At 45.5% G+C, this 24,392-nt stretch overlaps 1 protein-coding gene across 1 annotated transcript in view; it reads left to right on the forward strand.

Annotated features, from left to right (window-relative positions):
- NCKAP1L (NCK associated protein 1 like) overlaps positions 1 to 24,392 on the forward strand; it is a 1,717,783-nt gene that overhangs the window by 350,753 nt on the left and 1,342,638 nt on the right. The window contains exon 11 of the mRNA XM_086964598.1: positions 20,058 to 20,154. Coding sequence (XP_086820724.1) covers positions 20,058 to 20,154 — 97 coding nt within the window. The remainder of the gene's footprint in view (positions 1 to 20,057; positions 20,155 to 24,392) is intronic.

The following is a 24,392-nucleotide window of genomic DNA, read 5'->3' on the forward strand; positions in this document are numbered from 1 at the left end:
TGCCAGTGATCGGTGAGCCCTCTCCACTATGAACTGTGAGGAGAAGGCGTCCTCCCCGATTGAGCCCTTGAGCAATTTCTCCACATAGAGTTCCATTCTGCCTGTGGCAGTGGATTCCGGCACATTGGTAATGCGAATGTTATTGCGGCGGCTTCGCGCTTCTAAGTCCTCATTCTTTGCCGCGATTACACGGAGGAGGTTATCCATTCTCGCTAACTGTGTTGCGTGGGTCGCGGCGGCGTCGGTGTTGTCGGAGATCCTTTGCTCCGCAGTCGTAAGGCGTTCCTCGTGGCAATCCACTTTATGGACCAAGGCGTCCAGCCGGGCCGTGACTCCATCCACCTTCTCTACCACGGTAGCGAAACCCTGCCGCATTTCCTGTAGCAGGCTGGCGATATCCGCAGCAGGGGCATCAGGCGGGGCAGGCTGCGGGGGTGGCTCACTGGGACCCTGGCGCGTCTGCGTCGATGTGTGGCCCTTGCGAGTGCTATCAAAGCTTAGTTTGGGCTGGCGAGCGTCGGGACGCCCCATGGCGGTACCTCCAAACAAGTGAGGGTCCAGATAGAATAGCAAGGATAATAGTAGCCAAGCGGGCGGTCAGCAACCGGCTGCGTACCAGGGGTGACTCAAGGTTGGAGCCCAGTAGCGATTCAAAGCGCGCGCAGTGACACAGGCAGTGCCACGCGGCCAGCAATTGTCCTATGGCAGCAGACGCCCGCCGCGCATCCAGCAGCAGCCCCAGGTACCAGGCAGATAGCGTGGGCGTCGAAGCGCCAGTCTTTGCGCCAAGCCTCCGGGCCAATTTCAGGGGGGGCGCTTCGCCAGCCGTTACAACGCGCAATGCAGCCCACCAGGTAGCCCTTTGGGGGAAGGGCAGTCAGGCCTCTCGATTGCTGTTGTCCCCGCTGCCAGTGTCTAAAGGATCCGTGGCGATTCGTGGGCAAGGAGCGCTGCTAGTAGCACGGGGACTCTACTCCGTCTCAGCAGCCCCGCTTTCTTACCGCTGAAGCCGGGTCCGGCAGGTAGCGCACGCAGCTCCGGGTCCGCCGCGGCTCCGGGGACAGGCACGGCCGCCGGCTGGGCACCAGACGTCTCGCTGGAGGCAGGTCGTGTAACGTGTCGGCAAAGCTGCGCTCAGGATGAATCCAAGCGCTGGATGGGAAGCGCCGCTTTCTCTCTCGGCCTGCACAGTGGTCCGGCTCGGAGGAGCGAAGCAAGCAAGGTGTTTGTGCGGCCCGGTTGCCTCGTGGCGGGCCCCGGGGTCGCGTAGCTGCGGTGGCCGGGGTCTCTCCCCAGTGCGCTCCAGGGCAGGTGTCGGGCAATCTTCGGGAGCCCGTATCTCCGGCTCCGAGCCTCTCAGCCGCTCCAAACTTCGGCCGAGTGCAGGGAGCACTCTCGTGATGCGGGGACCGGGTTTCTGGGGGTCACACGGCCCCCCGTGGCAGCAGATCAATGTAGGATCAATATCCAAGGAGCGGGAGCTGCAGGTCTAGGCAGCCATTCCGCAAGCGCGCCCTCTAGCGCCCCATTTTGGTTTCTAATTTAAGATAAAAATACACTCTATTTTTTAATAAATTGGTGTTAGATTTTTATTTTGCCTGTCTCTTACTTATAAACTGTTTTGATACTTCTAAATGCTTTACACGTGTTCCTTTGACATAGCCGTGCTGCTCTATGTCACAACTTTCCTGGACTGAGCTAAGGGTTTTGTTAAAGAACAAAACTGGACATCATAGAGATTGTGACATTATTACCAGGGCCACTGGAATTATGCGGCAGGGAAGGGCCAAATTATGTATCAGGGTTGAGTAAATTAAATGACAAGGAAAGGCAAATAATGTGGCGTAATGGACACATTTTGTAATTAGTACTTCATTATATTGTCGTTTTCACACTTTTTAACACTGCCTGTGCATTATTTGCACTTCATTAGTACCAGTTTAACAACTACGTATAGCAATAAGTATCAGAAAGGTGACACTATCTAGGTTGGCAAAGAGCATACAACTGCGCAGCAACATTTTGCTGTACTGTTAGTAACTTTTGAACCATCTGAGCTACAAAATCTGCAGGTTATGCAGCAGCAGATGGATTAAGTGAGAAATCAATAATTATGTGAAAAACGGAGCTTCCGCATAGTTGTGTAATTCCAGAGGACCTGATTATTACCTGGTGAGGTACATTGACTCAAAGTATCGCATTTTAGGATCTAAAGAGTACTTTTTTTAGTTTTATTTTCCAATGCAGTAAATACAGAGATATAACATTTTCAGGTCCCTCCCCCACACCTACCACCCCCAACAATTATAAATTGACTACATTTCAAGGACACAAAGAAAAAATAACAGTTATATACTGCTAAATAAATTGAGTTCTTAGTCACCAAATAAAGGAACATAAGGTGAAAGAGAAAAAATGACAAGAAAAGATCCCAGGTAAAAGAAGGAAGAGATAATAAACATAGGAAGAAAAAAGAGGAGAGAGCATCATCCGGCCTTTGGCTGACCATGAACTGCCCCTTTTCAGGTACGTTGTCCCTTGAGAGAAAAAAGACGGATTAGCCATTAGAACCAGGCTGTTCCAGCCAGGTAGTGAGAAGTCCCCAGATGTCTAGCGCCTTCTTTCGCCCTTTGTGACCTTTTTTAGCATAAACAGCCTTTTCCAGGTGATAGTTTGCAACTAGCCTAGCCAACCATTGGGAGAAAGGAGGGGAGTTGGTCTCTATCCATGCTGAAGTAACACAGATCCTCCACAATGTCATAGAGACGAAGATAAGTGTCCACCTTTTTTTCCTGTTGGCCTCCATTTGTGTCCCCAGCAGAATGGTTATGGGAGTCAGCACTATAGCCTGGGAGATGACCTTCCCCAGAAAGTCCTGTACTTTAAGAAGGACTGGAGTAAGTTTTGGGCAGGTGGCAAACATGTGTGCTGCATCGGCACCAAACTCCGAGCACCGAGGGCACAGTGTCGCTTTGCCTGCTCCCCATTTTTGTCATTTATGGTCTTGTGTTAAATCTGTATAAAGAATACTTATTTTTGATATAGAACCTGTGTGGTGTCCATCTGTAGTGTTGTCACTGGATTACTGTATGGGGTCACAAATGCTTTACACACTGCCTCTGAGATAAGCCTGTCTGCTCGTGCCAAGCTACCAAGGGGTTGAGCAGGAGTTATTTTCGGAGTGTAACCCCTTACCCTGACTAGAGGCAAGGGTCCCTATTTGTCATAAGTACCTACCTGTGCCAACTAGAGACCCCAAATCTAACACCTGATGAGGTCAGGAGGAGATAGGATGTTCTCTCCTCATGCCTACTATTTGTCAACATGGAGATTCACAAAAAGGAGTGGGATTCAGCCGCTTTGAACTTTCGTTTGGGCACCCTGTGAGACGTGCCTTGAGCTTGGTTGGAGAGGGTTGGGAGCAACCATTCAAAAACACAAGCAAGATATAGTGGACTATGTTCTAGGTCTGTGGTCTTACATGGCAGAGTACATGAAAAAGGCAAATACAAATCCGGAGGCCACCCAGGAGCTTCTGAAGCAGTGGTATGATCAGAAGTCTTTCATGGTTGAGTACCACCCAGGTCAGAAGGTGTGTGTGTTGGAGCCAGGGGCTCCTCGAGCTCTCCAGGCCAAGGGGACTTTGTCTTACCTGGTACTGGAAAAGAAAGGAGGTGTCACCTACGTGGGGGACCTAGGCACCCCCTTAGGGTGATCCATGTTAACCCAGCATGATAGGCCTAACACCACCATGCTCATGGTGACAGATGGCGGTGAGGAAGAGGATGTGAAGCTCTGCCAGACCTTCCATTAAGTAATGCCAACAATAGCTCAGTGGGTGGAGATGTGGACTCCTCCACACTGACTGAATGGAGGCAGAAGGACTGTTACCAGTTTTTTTGACAGTTTGCTGAACTGTTTTCTCTCACACCAGATCCACTGGTGTGCCCATGACTTAGATACCGGTATCCATGAAAAGTAAAATCTAACGGTTGTCTGACCAGGGAAAGACTGACATCAAATCTGAGATTGCCAAGATGCTAGAGTTATGGGTGATTGAGACCCCCTTTAGTCCTTGGGCCAGCCAAGTGGTCCTGGTACCCAAACACAACCCAAAAGGTGGGAAGGCACAAAAGTTAGTCAGCAGTGTATAGTTTAGGATTTGTACTGGAGGCACAGCCTTCAGTACACCTTCCTAGTTGGAGGTAACAGCACAGGTGTCAAGTAAGATGTGTGTTTTATGGTAAAGCAGATGTTAATTGTTGGCATCTCAGCTGTTGTACTGCTTGAACCTTTGCTCACACCTGGGCCCAGAAACGTTGGCTCTAAAATATACAGCAAACTTTTGCAAGCTCTGTTTTATTTTTGCTAAATTCGTCAACATCCGGTGATCATTGACGACTTACTGAAAATGTTAATTCTGGCAAGGTATTTTTGCATCCAGTTTTTGCACAAACTACCCCCAAACTTTCTGATGAATTAACATGCATTATGCTATTCCAGGTCTACAACGAGTAAAGATATTATTCTCAAGTTCCTTTACAGGCATTGAAACCATTCGTGGTCTTCTTTTTTTTACATTTGGCCCAGAAGAGAAACCAAAAGGAGCATTACACTTCTGGGTTGCTAGAGAGCATGAGCCTTCATTTAAAAAACTGAACGCATACACCAAAGTGTATTTTGTTTAACTGAGAACAAATGGGCTACTGCAGTTCTATATTGTGATAAGGGTGTAAAATATCTGCATGAGCTTAGTGAGTTATTTCAGCTATTCAAATGCATATTATTTACACTGTGGTTTCTATATGTCATGGCCAGGCAAACTTTGCCTTGCAATACAGGATACTACAGTAATAGCAATCCTCTTTCCACAGGAAGCACTATATTTTGTAACAGTGTAAATACAATGATACATGATAAACTGAGAGAACATTGGTCCAATTGATATGAAGAGCAAATTAGCTACATGTAGATTATGTAAAGCTATTTGGTGCAATCAAAGGAAGACTGTATGTTAGACAAGTAGCCCCTTTAGGTATTGTATGCAATTCAAGATGTGATAAAGAAGCAAAGGACACCACACAACATTCACCCCTTTAACAGAACACCATGCTCAATCAGGAAGATGAATTACCAGCATGATACGATGAACGCTGGCCCAGGTCCAGTTGTAGATAGGTCTTTCAGCACTTCAACCCACAAAACTAGCAGAAGAAAATCGTCCTGATTTTCACACTTTAACTGCAACCAGCTTCAGTCTCTCAACCAAAGTTAACCTCCAAGAAGAAATGAATGCCCTCTTTATCGCCGTTAGGCATTCCTGTGATACTGCTCATTCTATCGAGAACTTTGTTAATCCCTAGCTCCTATCCTCCATGCCGGTCAGCTCATCAAAAGACTAATTCTGATTAATCCAAAAAACAACAACGACTCAGTCTCCAAGAGAGCCACTGAGTCATTCACGAATGAAAACATAGCCATTTTACAAGTCTATCATATAATCTAGACATTCGATAGACTCATCTATCAATTCCCATGATTGAGAGTTCAGGGAAAAGAGGACCCATCCATTGTAAGAAAGGGGACAATTAAGGCAACGTGATCAAAGTCAGATTATCTGTTATGACTATGACCAAATGCTTCCGCTCATCGTGCAATGACATACTGCACACAGCACATAATCTATAGAACAATGACCTGACATTATCTAAACATCTAGATCTACTAATAGTTACAGAATAATGACAGAACGATTCCTCCCAATCAATGCTTGATCTTATCAGGAAACAGCCTTTACTCTGAAGTTTTTACTTCGTAGTACATTTTCCACGCATTTCTTAGATTGTAAAGACTGTTGGCATGCAAGTCATTACATCGCAAGACACAACCACGCATTTGGGGATAATTAAAAAAGGGGGCTTGGTGGGGTCACCCCCCAATAATATAACATGTTCAATTACTAACAAATGTGTGAACGAAAAATGGAATTAAAAAAATGTATTATGAGTTAATGTATACATTTTCAACATTAGGTGGCAGTGTTACACTGTGATAGTATTTTTCAGAGACAGTAAGCGTGGTTTTAAAAGTATGCCTGGTAGTGGAATGCGTGTTGAAGGTGTTTGTAATGTGAATTAATGTAAATGCCTGGTAGTGGTATGTGGTGCGTGGTGAAGGAAGCCGTGGTAATATCATACAACCCGATGAGCGGAAGCATTCGATCTTCTCCTGCCCTCTGAATATTCAATCATTCAGCATGATTGGGGGAAACTGTTAGAGTCTAGCAACTATCCATAAAAAATATAATTTGTAAGAAGCTGAACAAAGAACAATTCTCAACCTCCAGATGCCTCTCAGGTGAAATAAAAGCTGTAGAACTCTCCTCTGCCAAAATGCAAATAATAATCTACCATTGTCCTGGCAACAACACAGCAGTTGCAGATCACTTCACTGAGCTTCTCACTGAGCTTCACACAGAACCTATTACCCCCAAAGGCATCCACATCATCTTTGGAGACTTTAATTTACAATGTGCACTGTGCAGGAACACAACTCTCTAGATTGTTACTAATTAATAATAGCTAGATCAAAAGTGTTCCTGGTGTAGGGTGCGGTATGTCACCCAATCTGAAAGAGGAGGTAAAGACTAGAATAGAGGAGAGGTAGAAAAAAAAGGGGCTGAAGGAAGGGAGAGAGGCAGAGGTTCATCCCCAGTATCAAGGATCCAATCCCGAAGGGGAGGGCCAAGTCTTGCCTCTTTGTTGCCCTCACACACCCGAAGGATGTCATGCTTCATCATCGGGCTTTTTTTGCTTCTCGTCGGGCCGGCGCTGCAATGCCCGACGGGCCCCCGAAGGGTCTCTTTTACGGAGATCTTTTAAAAAGAAAAGCCATTTGGTGAATGCAGGTGTGTGGGGCAGGATCCAGTGAGAAATGGTGGTGAGGTGTGAGCGGAGGTAGATAAAATTAACTAGGGGTTTCCACTAGTGGGTTATTTATTTGTGTGGTCCCCTGTTAGCTTAAAAAACCAAAGGGTTAGTGAGTAACAATAAGGCATAATGTGCCAGTGTAACTAGACACAAGGTCGACATGTTTCACGCTACGTATGTCCTAGTCATCAGTAGCGTTTCTTCAGGACCTAAAAGGAAAGTGTAAGTGCACGTCAGAAAGAGAAAGGGTTCTGTAGTGGTAACCCCGTTATTGTATGAGGTAGCTCAGAGTGGACCCTAGGAAGATGTACCTATGGTGGTTCACAATCTCTGTAAGTAGATATGTCCAAGCGATACCTAAAAAGGGATGAAATAAAGGGAAGAAAAAAGGAAACTCACGTGTCAGGTGCCGGTTGGCCCAGCGATGCTGCAGAAAGATGACTGGATAGCATACCTGACAGTGTGACCAGAACAAAATATGGAAATATATACACGTACATACCAATTATTACAGCTTTTCAAACAAACAACAGAAAACCAGAGTTTAATGGCGGGGGGACCCGATTACATACAGTCATGGTATGGCGTGGTGAAGAAATGACAGTGGCACCCCTGATCCGCTGTCTGTGCACCCATGCATGCTGATCATTTGCCTATTCCCCTTCACAGTAAGGGGCGCAGAGTGTTCAAGGGTGCAGGGCATCATGCGTACCCGCTGCCCATGCAGAACGGCCACTGTTAATACCAGTGCCGCTAAGACGTGGGACACATCCCTACGTGTAGTAAGAGGGTAAGCAGTAACACGCCCCCATCGACAAGTGGGTATCTTTTAACTTTTAAAATGTTGTGATTAACGTTTAGTCAGTTTACCACCTGGGCAGTAAGGGGTGTACACTGGACTTGGTGGCACAGCCGCCGGCCGTGCCTTGACTGCAACGCATTTTGGCATGAATAGTTGCCATTCTGCTTGGGCGGGGGGTACGCATGGTGCCTTGCACCCTTGAACACTCTGCACCCCTTACCTTCGGGATTGGATCCTTGATACTGGGGATGAACCTCTGCCTCTCTCCCTTTTTTCTACCTCTCCCGTATTCTAGTCTTTACCTCCTCTTTCAGATTGGGTGACATACCGCACCCTACACCAGGAACAGTGTCCGTTTTGATCTAGCTAGCATTTGAGGATCACAGACACTGGACCATAACGAGCTCCCGGTCCCCCCTTCTTTTTTTTGACTCACTAGTTAATAATATTCTCCTGTAACTCTGTTCCTTTCTGTGGAGCGGCGGCCAGGGTGTCTGATCGGCGGGATTAAATAGTCTCAATCCCATACCGGTCCTAGACAAATTTTGCTAATAGAGTCATCAGACACAATTAAACTTTTGAGTTCTATTCGACCTGGGGCTCCCATTGATCTTTGTCCAGCGTCTGTGCTGAGACAAATTCAAGAAGTTATCACTTACACCCTTCCTTAATGCCATATTTATATCAGGCAATTTTCCCAGAAAGTGGAGGACGGCTTCTAATCTTCCCTACTAAAAAACAGACCCTTGATCCTAAGGACCCAAATCATTACAAGCCAATCTCATGGCTACTGTTTCCTGCAAACATCGCCGAAAAAGCCATGAATATCCAGCTCAGCGCATTCCTCCAAACCAACAATATACTCGACCCATCCCAGTACGAGTTTAGAGGAGAACATTGCACTGATCCTGCCCTAATTAAATCCACAGAGGAAATTAGAGAGGCCTTGGACAGTGGAGGTAATGCAATACTAATCATGCTGGATCTATCCGCGGCCTTTGACACGATCCATCATGAAGTCTTGATGGACCGGTTGTCTGAAGTAGAGATAAAAGGAGTGGCTTGGAACCTCCTGCAGTCATTTCTTTCTGATAGAACGCAAACTGTGGATCTGGATAATAACACGTCAACGCCATTCTCCCTCCCTTGTGGTGTGCCACAGGGCTCGTCTATCATCCCAATGCTCTTTAATGTGTATGTGGTAACGCTGGCAGGTTTGATACGATCCTTTGGTTTCCAACTCACCTCCTAAGCGGGCAACACTCAAAAAATGCTGTCGCTAAGGGATGGGGCACGCTTTCATGATTGCATGAAAACCATCTCAGAATGAATGTCCTCTACTTGTTTAAAATTAAACTCGAGTAAATCCGAGGTCATCATATTTGTTATGTTATGTTATGTTAACTATTTTTTGTATAGCGCACGGATGCCGCAGCCAAGAGGCGTCCCGGCGCTTTGGAGATCTGAAAACACAACACGATAAAAATAGCTGGACAAGAAGCAGACTAAACTGTGGAGAAAAGGAAAGTCTTCAAGGTCTTCCTAAAAAGAAGCAGATCTGAAATTGAGCGGAGAGGAGCTGGAAGAGAATTCCAAAGAGCAGCCGCCAGCACTGAAAACGAGCAACCACCCACTCTAGCCCTTTTAAAACGAGGCACTATGGCAAGGTTGAGACTAGCAGAGCGAAGAGCTCTGGTAGGAGCATAGTGCAGAATAGTCTGTGCAAGGATCGGGGGAGAGGCTAGGTTAAGGATTTTAAAAGTTAAGCAGAGGGCTTTAAACTTAACTCTTTGCTCAATCGGGAGCCAATGAAGATTGTGGATGGTTTGGCGAGCTGAGACAAATTTCGGGAGGCCGACAAGCATCCTGGCCGCCGCGTTCTGAACCCTCTGAAGACGGGACAGTTCGGCCTGGTTTAAGCCCAAAAACAGAGAGTTGGCATAGTCCAGTCTGGTAAGAACCAGAGCCTGGACCATAATCTGTCTTGTCTCAGCATCGAAAAATTTAAAAATGGGTCTCAGACCATGCAAAGTACCAAAACATACGCCAGCCACGCGTTTGGTATGGGAAATAAACGAAAGCTTGTCGTCAAACCACACCCCAAGGTTTCTGACTTCACTCACAGGGGTAGGCACAGGGCCAAGATCAGTAGGCCACCATTGATCTCCCCATAGACCACTTTCCTTACCGAAAATAATGACCTCGGTCTTAGAGGCATTTAGTTGTAATCGGTTGTCCGCCATCCAGCCAGCAACCGCTTTTAACGCTGACTGGAAGGTGGGGGCGTCCATGCTGGAGTCTCCATTCAGTGCCACCGCCAGCTGCGTGTCATCGGCGTATGACACTAAGGAAAGACCAAAACTATGGGCAACCTCCGCCAAAGGCTGAACATACAAATTAAATAAAGTGGGACTAAGAGCCGAACCTTGGGGAACACCCTGAAGAACAATCCACACATGTGGACACCTGACTGGTGGCCTGATGATCTGGGAACCTGTCCTGCACCCTCTAGGAAAGAAAAAACTCTGGACGTGATAGTGGATAATAAGCTTACTCTGGGTGATCACATAAGTACAGTGGTCTCGGCCTGCATTTTGGCACTCAGAATTATAAAAAAAATAAAGTTTTTTCTTCCCGAAAACAGTCTCAAGACATTGGTCAGGGCACTTATTATGTCATGGCACTCATTATGTCACGGCTAGACTATTGTAACAGTCTATGTGTGAATGCCCAAAACTAACACATCAACATGCTTCAAATTGCACAGAATGCAGCTGCCAGACTGCTGTTAGGGACTTCGAAATTTGTTTCCGTAAAGGAAGAATTAAAACACCTCCATTGGCTACCAGTAAAACAAAGGGTGCTTTTTAAAGCACTTTGCACTGTTTTTAAAGCCCTCAATGGAGTAGGACCCAACTTCCTGAGACAAAAATACCAGTGGTATGTCCCTAGAAGGACTCATCGCTCCACAGGAGCAAAACAAGTCCTAGTTCCTTCAGTCAAAAAAGTTAGTTGGGGAGGTAGGAGTTTGATCACCTGCGCCTCAAAGGCTCGGAATGATCTCCCATTTCACCTGAGGAATTCTACAGACCTCCTCTCTTTCAGAAAGGGGTTGAAAACATGGCTCTTTACTCAGTTTTACCCTGTATTATAATATCCAGCAGGTAGTGCTTACCGCCAGGACACCCCAGAGTAACCATGGACTTTAGAAATGTTCAATTAACATAACATATCAGAGGACAGAGTTCACAGTTTGATCCACAGCGCCGGAGGCAGATCAGCTCAGCCTCATGTGACTCTGGGAAATAGCTCACTCAATCTCCCCGACGGCCCGCAGTGCCTTAAAACATATACTGGTAATTAGTTTGCGCTTTAGAAATACAGTTTTTTTTACTCACTCTAAAGGCACTATTGTGCACCTCATAATTGCAGAACAGATTAAGCCCTACTCATTTCTCTTTACTGGCAGCTAAAATAGTTTCTGTGGGTCACTTTTGTAGGCCAGAAAATGAGTAAGGGGCCTAAATAATGTAGATTTAAATACCTTATCAACCTAAGTGGCTTTAGCCTTACACTCTATTATTTAAAAAAAAAACGCCAATGATCATGTTACCAAATACTAAGAAACTATTACTGAGAATATGAATATTGCTGCTTCCTAAAAAGTAAACAAGAAAACAGGATCAAGCCCAAAATATCCACAGAGTAGTTCCCTAAAAGTCTGAAAGAAGAAAGGATATCAGACATAACGTTCAAACACAGATGGAGGCAAAACCTATCAACATCTAACCTATCTCAACTAAAACAGTAAATACGAAAAATATATTTTAGATTCTGAATCATCCTTTCTGTCAGAGCATATCTTGGCCAGAATAAAAACCACTCGGGAAGATTTTCAAAGTAGTAAAAAATGCTACTACTATTGGAACTCTGAAGAACACAACAAATAAGTAAGAAGTTCTCCTAGATTTGGATGGAAAATTGAGGAACATCGGTTCCACCTTACTAGTGCCCAGACAACTCATAACCAATCCAACACAACTAAAAATCGGAGGCCTCATTGTCCTCTCTCTTGCTAGTGTCTACCACAGAGATACTTTACACAATCTCCAAGACTAAACTCTCCTTCCACATTCTTTACCTCATCCCATCACCACTTCTCAAAATTAGCTGGACTTTTGCACACTTCTGGACTCAAATTATCAACACATCTCTGTCAGAGAGTCAACTACTAGACTGTCTAAACGTATGCCAAATATATCTTACTAAAAAAAGGTATATCCCAAACTTGAACTTTTACCACTTGGTCTAAGACTCTTCAGTCTTAGGCTCCTGGCAAAGTACTTCAAAGACTTCCTGGAGAAAAATAGCCTTCCAGCTGGCCTTCAGTCAGTCTCGCAGGCAGGCTGGAGGACAGAAGTGGCTGTTCTAAAAGTAGTTGATGATGCATTGCCATGCACAACAAAGGAGACTCTGCCGCCTCATGCTATTCCACCCCCACCAGCTTTCAACATTGTTAATCACAATCCATTTGTCAACTCCTAAAAAGAAAAAATGGATTAACTACCATGGTCCTTGTCATCACTGGATTCCTGATGCTGAGTATAGCTGCAAAGATAAAGGCAAGTTAGACTATAAAAGATTTTGTAAAGAGCCAAGATTTTCACTTGCATCTGAAATGGTTGAATGGCCTTAAATGATCCTCTTCCTATCTACACAATCATAGATAAAGAGTTAAATTGGCAAAAAATATCTCAAACAAATTTAGTGTCCACCAAGGTGTTCCTCAGGCTTGGATCCCTTTACACTTCTTTAGCGTAACCCTCATAGAATTGAACTCTTACTAATCCCTCCTTCTAGCTATTTTATGTCAATTTAATCTAGGCTCAAGTCAACAATGGTGCTGAACTTCGAATCTTCCCAAATGCACCAACTCAATTGGCATCTAACAAAATCCTTAATCTGCAAACACACATCAACAAAACGGCCAAAGAAAGACCTTAACACAAATACAAGAGTTCAAAGCTATCATCCCAGAGGTTGATTTCAAACTAGTCCATGGTCTTAACAAGAGACTTGACTATGGGAACTCCTTCCTCTTTTGAATCTCAGGGTTTTACCTACCCACCGTCACAGCATCCCTACACTCAGAGGCCCATCTGGTAAAGGCTTGAGGAAAATCAACCAGATCTCTCCAACCATCAGACACTAAGCTGCCTCCCAATTGAAGTAGGAAGCCACTACAAATTGCTTTTCATCAGACACAAATCCATTTACTTGGGCCTCCAAATTATAAAACCAAGAAACTTACAAAATGTTAATGACAATATTTTTTGGTGCATCTGTTTTTATTGAGTTTTTCATGTAAGCGCATTGTGACAATTACATATACATGTGCTGTTCTGTGCTGCATCTGTTACAAATCACGCAGCTTGCAGGTGTTTATACAGTATTGGTACGTGTCTGTTTGAAATGACAGAGTCAACATTGTCATTTCCAGTGTATCACCATTACATAAGCAAGGGAAGGGAATGGGGGATATAGGGAAATGGCAGTCCATGCCTAAGTCGCACTTTTTAAGTGTCAAATGTATCTTGAGCAGCAGTTTATGGTAGCCGTCACATGCTTGTGCACATATGGCTGTGCAGAGTCTTTGTTTGCACTGGCGATCTTGCACAATCAGCCATCAGTATGAGATTCACAGATAATTATGCAAAAATAACGGAGGGGGGAGGAACCCGTGTAACAAACCATATACAAAACTCGTAAAGCATATGACCTGTAACCATCATCCAGGTGAATGGACAATGCTTCACTTGGTCCATACGGTTCATAGATATCAACTACCTCCCTGCATCCAGGATGTGCATACGTGTATTGTATTTTCCATTACGCACTTGTTGCAAAGTGGGTGGCACGGTGTATACGCTTCACTGGACGGTATCTATATTAGTGGTCTGCAGCTTGGGTGATGGATGGGTCTACCGGTGGTGTGTCTGAACTATGTTGCAGATCAATGTATATGTTATCCCATTATATGGCGATAGGAATCTTAAGTATTCCAAGGGTCTCCTCACGCTTAATAGCGAATCTATCCGCTTTGGCCAATGCAAACATGGAATTGCGCTAGGCACATATATGAGGGGGGTCCGATGCCTTCCACCTTTAGCCACTATTAATCCCAGGTCAAAAAATCTGGACATCACTTTCGTGGCGGGTGTTCTGTGGAACCTATGTAGTATGTATGCTGGCCATTCGAACAGCAATTCCCGACCGGTACAAGCCTGTAGCAATGCAGCCACCTCCCTCCAATATGCACTCACTTTATGGCAGCCCCAGAACATGTGAAGTATGTCAGCCCCTAGTTCCTCGCATCTTGGGCATATAGTATCATCTCGGCGTAAGTATTGGTTACATTTCGCAGGCGTAAGATATGCCCTATGTATGATGTACAATTGTATCTGACGAAAGCGCATGTTCCTGTAGATGTGTGTTGGGCTCTCAAGTACCTGGACCCACTCTTTGTCAGTGAACTGGCGACCTAGATCTTGCTCCCATTTAAGGTGAAGTGTATCTAGGCTGATCGCTGAATGTACCCTGAGTGAGGATGCAAACCAGTGTGTTAGATGCCTACCTTGCCCCATAACGTGTAGGTATTGCATGGTAAGGTGTGTCTGCAGCTCTGTATTGATACCTCCCCATTTTGCTGTGAGCAAGGCCACAAGCGCTCGATGAGTGAGGAACTGCCCAGGCGGCAGTCCCTCTTCTACAATTGCCATGTATGGCGTAAGAGTCCCTTCATGATATAGATCCCCGAGAGTGTGTATGCCCTTTTCCTGCCACTCCCTGAGTGTTAGTGTTGTCAGGACCAACTGCCCTGCAGCGGAAGTTCCCTCTAATGGTATCGCCGGTGCATAGGGGGTCACGCTGGGCATTATATGCAGGCTTCTACGGAGGCACTTGTAGGCCACAGCGAGTAGCTAAGGTTCTGGTGACCGCAGGCGTGCTCCCGGATGGAACAGTGTAACGATGCGTTCCTGAAGGTAGGGTGGCCGCGTAATTGCAGTGTCTGCACAGTGTCGGAAAATGTTAATGACAGTTGAAGAGCAATGACGCACTCTTACTTAAAATCCTGTCATGCAATTAAAAGAAACTTCTAAAAAAAAGTCTTCAGCTGAAGTGAGCCATGTGGTGGAACTGTGTCTCACCCCACATGAGAGCAATCCCCTGTTACCCTAACTTCATTAAAGGAACTTGGGGCTAGATGTAGGTAATTGAAATTTACTGATTCGAAAATACTGAATTTTAACGATTCTGTATTTTCGAATCGGTAAATGCTATGTAGATAAAAAATCGGTGAAAATTACCGAATCGTTAAGATTCTGTAATTACCGAATCAGTATTTACCGATTCGGTAATTGCCATTCATTCCTATGGGCCTGGAGGCCCATAGGAATGGAAGTCAATTACCGAATCGATAAATACCGATTCGGTAAAATAGGGAAAGCTTCAAGGGTGGCAGGGTGGCATTTTGACACCCTGTTGCACCCCTGAATAGTGCTTGTGTGCACATGTGGCACACATACATGCCCTAAGGGCATGTATGTCTGCCACATGGCACAGTTTAAAATGCATTGATGTGCATTTTCAAAGGTATTCCTTATTTACCACCAACTAATAGTTGGTGGTAAATAACGAATCCTTAAAGCACATGAGCACTGTTTAAAGTGCTTCCTACATGTCATTTACCGATTCGGTAAATACCGAATCGGTAAATGATCATTCGGAAAATACCGAATCGGTAAATATAGATTCGGTATTTAACGAATCTGTAAATTGCCCCCTACATCACAATAGCCTATTACAGGTCGGTAACGGACGATTTCGGCCGTTACCGACCGGTAATACCCTTCCTACATCTGACCCTAAGTCGGTTCCAGCTTCTTTGTCACCTTCGTGCTGGATGGAACTAGTTACAAGTTGACCCTTTAATAGTCTCAAATTGACTATGGTTGCCACAGGTGCAGAGTATTGCACATTTCTTTTGTGCAAGTCCTGTAGTTGCAGACTCAGGTCTCTTTGTCCTCTGTTGCTATTTGAATCAGAACCGGGGTTCTAGTGCAATGCAAGCCTTACGTTTCTAGATTTAGGGGTATTAGGGTGTGGGTGCAATTAGCCAATGGTCTATTAGCCCCAGAGGCTAATCCATCCCTGAGGTGACCAAATTAGGGGGGGTGCCATCTTTGCTACCCAGAACCCTCTATTCTGCCACTGTTAAAAATTGTAGAAACCTTATTTGGATGTACAGACCAGGTAGCTACATGCCCTGACTACATAATTTTCATGTCTGCCTGGTAGCAAATGTGCTTTGGGGTAGGGGTGTGGCACTTCCCTCTCCTGAAGGCAGCCTAGTTGCATATCAGAGGTAAAATACATTCCAAAGCTCCTTGCCTGGATGTGCCACTTCACTAGCCATCCTGTCAGCGAAGGAGTTGTCACCTCCTTCCCATTCAGGCCTTTGTTTTTTACTCCTGGGAGAATTCACACCTCTTGACTGGGAGTCAGATTCCGGTCTTGGCGCAGCAGCCGTGAGCTGTCAGTCAGGGCACAGGAAAGGGTGAGGCAAACAGGTGGGAAACCTCCAAGGTAGCCACCTGGGAGCATTCCACATTGTCAGGGGTGATGAGGCAAGCTGTTTGATACCAAACCTGACAAATTGCAGGGGTACCATAATGGAGCTGGCAACCTCAGGAGTGCTCGGGTGCCAGCCCATGTTATCCTAAGGCCTGCTGATCACTTATAGTAGCCCTTAACGGAAAGAGGCTACTATATGGAAATGTAAGTTTTCAGGTATGTCTCCACACGTTTAATATAATGCATCCTGCCTCCTCAGCTGAGGAGGTCTGCCTTAGGGATGACTGTCATATATTTAAAAAAGTGCTTTGACCTTGCCACACCTGGTGAGGGCAACATGTAGTTTGCATTGCTCATGCAGTCTGCAATGCAGGACTGCTGTCATCTATTTAGTTGGGTCACTCTGGGTGGCACAAACAATGCTGCAAACTCTGGTGACCCCTTTAACTCCCATATCCTGGGTACTGGTAGTACCATTTACCTTGGATTTATAAGGTGGTTAAAGTCCTCGCTAATTGAGGTTACCAATTCATATTATCAGTTTTAGGGAGAGAGCACTGGTCCTGAGGCCTGCTTAGCAGGATCCAATGCAGAGTCATAACCATCAGCTGTGAGGCAAAAGTGCGCGTGTGTGGAGGGTGACCATACAGAAAGGGTACTTTCCTACAGTTAAGTTTGAATAAGCATGCATTTTGTAGATGTTAGTTGACAAATAAAGGTTTCAAATGACAGAAAGGAAGCTGATAGGGAGAGTGTGGTTGCATAAGACTAATTGGCAGTAAGCTATGAATCCTCCTCTTTGAGATATACAAGCTTGATCTTGCTAGTAGCTGCTCACTTAGTAAAATCAAATTGATGATTCAATCTCAGTTCCTGTGGAGTATAAATGATCTGAGGAGCAACACACACCTCATGTCAAAATCCATTTCTGGAGAAATATATTGTAATGGTCGCCTCTCATAAATCAGAGTTCTATTTTTTGTTAAGCCACATCTTCATTTTTTACTAGCTTTGCACCCAAGTAAGATTATTTGGAAACAAAAAATCATATTTTTCATGGTAGTTTGGAAAACATCTTAATTTTTTTATCTTTCATAGAACAAGTGCTGCGCATGCAGGTTTTACATGCATTTTGTTTTACATGCATTTCGTTCAAGATAAAAACACATTGATCACTTTTATGGCTAAGACTTCACTCATTGTAGGTTGAGTGAACGTTTATCCAAAATACTCAGTTAAGTATAGTGTGCGTTACATAGCAATGACATTACAACAATAGTTCACTTTACGAAAAAAGAGGATTAATTTATACTTGAAACCATGCATTAAACCCTCTGTCCAGTATGGATAATGCGACGTGCAGGATATCACCCCAAAGAGATTGTCAGCCTGCACCCAACATCTGTCTCGTTCAAAAATAAGAGCATTTTCGAGGCTGCAAATTGAAAATACACTGTGTCAAAGTAAATATGTAACTCTAACTATAGTCTCAATGCGTATTAAAAAAATTCTGGTGCCATCTCAGACTACCTAGTTTGTGTTTTGTGTAAAACATTTGTTCACAAATACATTAGCCGCCCCTTTTTCTTACCAACCTGTGGTTGAAATATGATTGTCATATAAAGGACACAGTGCTTAACTGTGGGAACTGACAACCTTAATGTGTGCTGGCCATACATAGAATAAGTGTGGAAGGGCGAGATTTTGATCAATACCTTATCACTATCGATCTAAAACCCCGGTCTGGTCGACTGAACCTTTATTGCCTGTCATTGAGGGAAGAAAGTGCATCTCTTACCAAGTTAGTTCTCCCAATAAAGGACTCTGCTTCAAAGGATCACAAACAACTTCTAGCTTTCAAAGGTTTATTATAAAGTCAGGATAAGTTGCAGGTACAAGCATCTCAAAATGAGATTCACCAGATACACGGGCCCAACTACGTACATGTGTTCTCTGAAAGCCCTCAGACGAACAACGGAAACTACCAATACCAGTTCTAAAAACAATAGTGCTATTAGCATAGACACATATTGAAATCTATCAGTCATTTACAGCCGGAGATAAAATACAGGTTAGGCTGACCCTACCCTGCTCTAGATGGTATCCCTACTTAACCAGGTCTCAACCTATCAAAAGGTGTCAGCAGTGAATGACTCCCAAGGGAAGCCACCCACTCTCAAACTCTTGGTGAAAACCTATAGTTCTCCAATCATGACCCCTCTCTGCCTACCCATCCGCTCTCTAAAGGGTCCTCAGGCTTCTGCTCTAACTCCACCCAGGGGTGCTGTCCCTAATACAAAAATCCAACAACATTTAGGACGCCCCTCGTGAGACGCCCCTCACGTGGTGTAGCTTCTGGCTTTTTCCATGATGAGGCCTTGTGGTTAGAGTCGACCTTGCTTCTCAGACTCTTCTCCGGCCCGCTGATACCCCTTAAACATTCCGGAACCCTCCTCCATGTCTGGTCCATTTCTTGAACAAGCTTCTATTCATTTTATTAATAATTGAATACCCCCTTTTCTCTTCCAGACAGACATTTGCAGCCAAATCCCAATTCTCATGGTCTTCCAACCGCGTTGCAACATTCCCCGGCCCAGACTAATATGTGTAAATCAACGTTAAAGCTTTCCAGCTCTACAACATTTTTATAGTATTCAACTTCTTCTTTAATTATTAGCATGTTAATACTCTTATTCTACTGATTCGGTAAACACATCTATAAATCAAGGCCTACTCATTATTACTAAACATTAGTGCAATCCATATTGTGAAATTTAATCACCTTCCCCCTCCCTCCTAGCTCTGGCCCTGAGGCCTACCACGTTCAACGTTTCCGTATGCCATCTTACATTTTAGCAGCTACACAACATGGATTCAGGAATAATCACGTTTAATAAAATCGTATTGCTTCACACATTTCTGTATTAGTTCCACTTCTACTTAAATTTCTATATTAACTACACATTTCAGAATATAACTATGGATACTATCAGCACTCATGGCATTTCTCTTCATGACTTGTGCTTACTACGTGTAAGTGTGATGCATTTCTACATTTTGGTCAGTTTGCGCTCTCTCAAGTGTTAGCCCCCCCCCCACTATCTTAACCATTAATAAAAGTAAACCTGAGCGGATTTCGCCGAGTTCCGAACTCTGCGAAGTGGAAAAAAACCTCTGCCACGCTACGCGGAACTGGGCAAGCGGCAGAGTGCATTGGATAAATGCCATTTGCTGTGATTTTTCGCACGGGTGTTTGTCCCCACTGTGCAATCATCGCGCATGGTACATCACAGCACAAATGGGCGCTGCTTCCTTTCTGCCGCTCGAGTAGATTTTTTACTTGAGCTCGGCAACTTGATGTTGACAATCGCGAATTAGATAAAATCTCGCCAGGAGGTGAATTTTCCTCGCTTGCGCTCGCCAACTTGACGTTTACGGAACTCCGCAAGCTCGGCGTAACGTGGAGTGCGGAAAACTCTGCAAACTCCTCAAAGGGAGTGAAGTTCACCACCCAGATTTAAATAAAATGCGGGGCTGGAGCCTGGATTGGTGGGGTGGTTTAGGTTAAGCACCAAATGTTTTTTCTCTTAGTACTTGTCGAGCCTTCATGCAGAGTGTGTATTAGCTTATAACACACCTAAGCAGTACTAGTTTCTACAAAATAAACCTGAATATTTGTATTCTCTTCACAGTGGGCACTTTCACCGGGACAGAAGGGCCTTCCTGAGAACGGCAGTTAAAGAACTGGAAACGGTCATTGCAGATCAGCCCGGGCTTCTTGGACCCAAGGTGAAAAGAACATTTAGTGACAGCTCATTACATTGTGCTTGTGTGTTAGTGGTTCTACTGGCGATTTGTATGTAACAACTTCCAACTCCTATAGTTTTAGCTTACATTTCTTTTGTAGCACCAGTTTCAGATTACCTTCTTGTTAACCTGGTAAACTGTACATTTATTTTGCCTACATCTATTTGACACTGTTAATCATTCTTTTACTATTTTAAGTATGCATTCGTATTTACAAAGCAAAAAACTAGCTCTGCAGCAAGAGAGCGCTGTACATTACATAAACGGTTAAGAGATGGTCATAGATCGTATAAATCAAGTGGGGATTACACAAATACAGTTTATACACAGGCAGATTAGGTCATTTGCCCAGTATGACACGTTGTTAGGTTTATCGCCGAAGCCAGGACTCGAACCTGGGCATGTCCCAAAGCTGCAGCTCGAGCTCCTAACTCGACACATCATTTAGTTACATTCGCTTTTCACATTCTACTTCTAAGCAATAAAGCAAAGAGAACTAGAGTATAAAAAGTGAGTGCAACTGAACAAAAGTTGATAAAAATGGCTCTATTATAACTGACATGTCACTCTATGAAATAATGAAAAAAATGATAAGTAATTTTATGATGCGTATTTAAATGAGCAAACAAGATGGCGACTGCACAGCAAACGTTTGAGAAATGTCAGTATGTGTGCAAAACGCATCAAGTTGAGCTGTGCTATTTTTGCGTCCGAAACTAAGGGATTCAAAATTCTAGAAAATCTAAAATATTGGGTTCAAAATATTGGTAGTGTAAAATTGTACATATTAAAATATGGAGGCATACAGTGCTGTCAGCTGAAGACTAATAACATAGCTGACGAGTTTTCTAGAACCATACATTATGTGCTGCTCCAGTTCAGTTTTTTTAAAAATTAATTGTGGGACTGTAGTGTGCGCACTAGTTGATGCACGTCACGCAGACGTGACGTGCGGCGGCCATGTTGGCGGCGGATGCGCGCGCAGGTTACGATTGCGCGCCGAGAGTAGAGAGAGACGGCAGCGCCGGCCGGCGCTCTTCAAACCACTTGTGTAATTATTAATAAATACCTTATCAAAGCACTACGGGCATTCAGCGTGTCATTGGAAAACACCCATTGTTACAGTGGCGACGAGGTCGGGAGGTACCAGCCAGTCAACACGGAAAGAAAAAAAAAAAACGGACCCTCCACGTGGGCAACAATAGGGAAGGCAGCCCTCCAGCCCACCCAGATCTTGGCACAGAGCTGCCCTGTACAGCCAGCTGACCCGACGGCTCAGGGAGACACGGCAGGACACAACTAAATAAGGTACGACGAGTTTGAGGAGCGTGGCAGTGCCACAGCCAACCACAGAGGCGGCGAAGAGGTCAGAGAGGCAGCACAGACGCCCCACAGCAGACAGGCCTAGCGCGAAAATTCCCCGCGACACCGCGTCAGGGAGGAACAGAGCTGGCTACCAAAGAGGAGGAGGTGGGGACTAGCATTAAGGGTCCCCAGGAAGACACCAACACAGAAGTAAAGGACAGCACCCCAGGGAGCCCCTCCAACAAAGACGTCAAAGCAACAGCGACCAGGGAGGTGAAAATGAGCACACCAGCAGGTTATGCAATTGCACCGGTGCAATTCCTACCTAAACCTGGAGACCCTCTGATGAAGTGGGAGGACTGGAAAGAATATATAGATAATTTCATAGGGGTCCTGGAGGACGAGAATGAAGAAAAATTCACTCCACAAAGGAAGAAACGCATACTGTTACTGAACTTGGGACCGGAAGGACTCAGAATTTATAAAAGCCTGGTGCCCAAGCAGAGAGATAGCTCTGATGATGACGTGTATGCCCATGCAGTTGAAGACTTGGACGAACGATATCGCCCCACAATCTGTGTGTCAGTGGACAGATTCAATTTCCAGCAGAGGAAACAACGGGCAGGAGAATCCATAGAAGAATATGTAGCGGCCCTGAGAAAGCTGGCGGCCAGCTGCAAATACGCACTGTGGGAAGACGAATTCATCAAGGACCAGATAGTAATGCACACTACGAGCACGAACGTACAGGACAAGTTATGGGCAAGTGGCGACACCACACTCAAAGACGTTTTGGTCATCGTCAAAAGAGCGGAACTCGCACGGAGGTGTGCCGATGCGACCAAGAAAGACGCAGTGACCCCAACCATGGTGAATAGGGTACAAGAGGAGGATCACCGCAGAGACCAGAGAGGCAAGAACCCAGTACCCAAAGGAACCAACAGACGGCAAGGGAATTCAGGTCTGCAAGGGAAGCAGATAAGCTATGACAGCAAGAAAACGTGCTACAGGTGCGGAAGTTGGTCCCACGAAGCACATGATAGAAGATGTCCGGCGTTCCGGGCCAAGTGCCTACACTGCGGCATCATAGGCCACTATGAGAAAGTGTGCAGGAAGAAGATATCCAAAGGCATGGTGAAATGTGTTGACCAAGGCGAAGAGGATCAGGAGGAGGTCGCAGAGGAAGATGTGGTCACCATCCTGTGCATATGCGACCAAGTATTGAGCGTGGAAGGAAAAAGGTCAACCAAACCCGTTCTGGAAATGTCAATGGGCGGCATCACCATCACTGTCGTGGCAGACACAGGATCCCCATTCACCATTGTTCAATGGGCAGTGTGGGAGGAAGCATTCAGACCGAAGTTGGGCCCAGAGCTGGAGAAACTAGACATTCGACCGGTCACATACAAGGGCGATCGTATTCCGATGGCAGGGTTCCGACGCCTGATGTTTGAATTCAGGGGCCGATCAGCATGGTGCAAGCTGTATGTCGCAGAGAGGGGACCCTCCGTCTTGGGATGGCTAGACCAGGGCGACCTAGGAATAAAGCTGGATCCAGGAGTGAAGGAGCAAATATTACTCACTGAACTGGAAGAATGGCCAGATCTGAACAAATGGAAAGGGAACTACCCAAAGGTGTTCGGAGGCACGGTGGGAAGGATGGAGAGCTTCCAACACAAGATCGTCCTCAAGGAAGGAGCCACCCCCGTAGCTCACAAAGTGAGGAATGTACCCATTGCGGTAAGAGAGGCAGTCCAGACGGAACTCCAAGACTTGGAGAAGAAGGGTATAATCGAACCGATCACCTGCGCTGAATGGCTGGCGCCCTTAGTGGTAGTGATGAAGCCCAACGGGAAGGTCAGGCTCTGTGTGGATTTGAGAGAACTGAATAAGAACATTGTAGTGGAGAAATTTCCCCTCCCTAGAATTGAGGAGATGTTGGCAAAGACCAGAGGAATTAGGTGGTACTCCACTATCGACTTGACCTCAGCCTACCACCAGATCGCACTACACCCGGACAGCAAAAGCCTCACATCCTTCATCACCCCGTTCGGGTGCTACCAGTTCTGCTGCATGCCATTTGGGCTGGCCTCGGCGGCCGCAGTCTTTCAGAAGATGATGCACCAACTGTTCAGAGACTGCAAGGGCGTGCAGTATTTCCAGGACGACATCCTGGTAATGGGACGCGACAAACTGGACCACGATCAGAAGCTCGGGAAAGTGCTGCAGACGTTGGAGAACAAAGGCCTCACAGCAGAGTGGGCCAAATGCCGATTGGGCCTGCAATCAGTGACGTATCTAGGCCACGAAATCGAAGTGCAAGGCATCACACCCAAAGTGGAAAACGTAAAGGCCATTGCAGAAGCACCGCCCCCCAAGAACAAGGAAGAGGTCAGATCGTTCTTGGGGATGGCGGAGTACTACAGCAAGTTTGTGGTACACTTTGCTTCGAAGACCCACCACATGAGGTTGCTGACCAGGGAGAGCGCAGCGTTCCAATGGACACCGGAAGCTCAAGCCGAGTTCAAAACTATCAAGAAGGACGTCGCGGGAGCCGTACCGCTCAAAGGATATGACCCACAAGGCGCCACAGTGCTCACGACCGATGCCAGCGATAAGGGCCTGGGTGCGGTGCTCATGCAAGACAGAGGAAGAGGAGAAATGGAGACCATCAGCTTTGCATCCAGGGCATTGACGGATACCGAGAGCAAATACAGCGTGATTGAGAAGGAGATGCTGGCGGTGGTATGGGCCATGACGAGATTCCGGCAATTTCTTTGGGGTACCCGATTTCTACTCAAGACAGATCACAAGCCGTTGGTAAAAGTGCTAACATCAAGCGGACATGCCAGTGCCACACCCAGGATATCCAAAATGTCGCTAAAGTTACTCGAGTTCAGATATGATGTGGAGTA

The sequence above is a fragment of the Lissotriton vulgaris genome, chromosome 1_1 (assembly GCF_964263255.1).
Source record: "Lissotriton vulgaris chromosome 1_1, aLisVul1.2, whole genome shotgun sequence".
Taxonomy (NCBI): Eukaryota; Metazoa; Chordata; class Amphibia; order Caudata; family Salamandridae; genus Lissotriton; species Lissotriton vulgaris.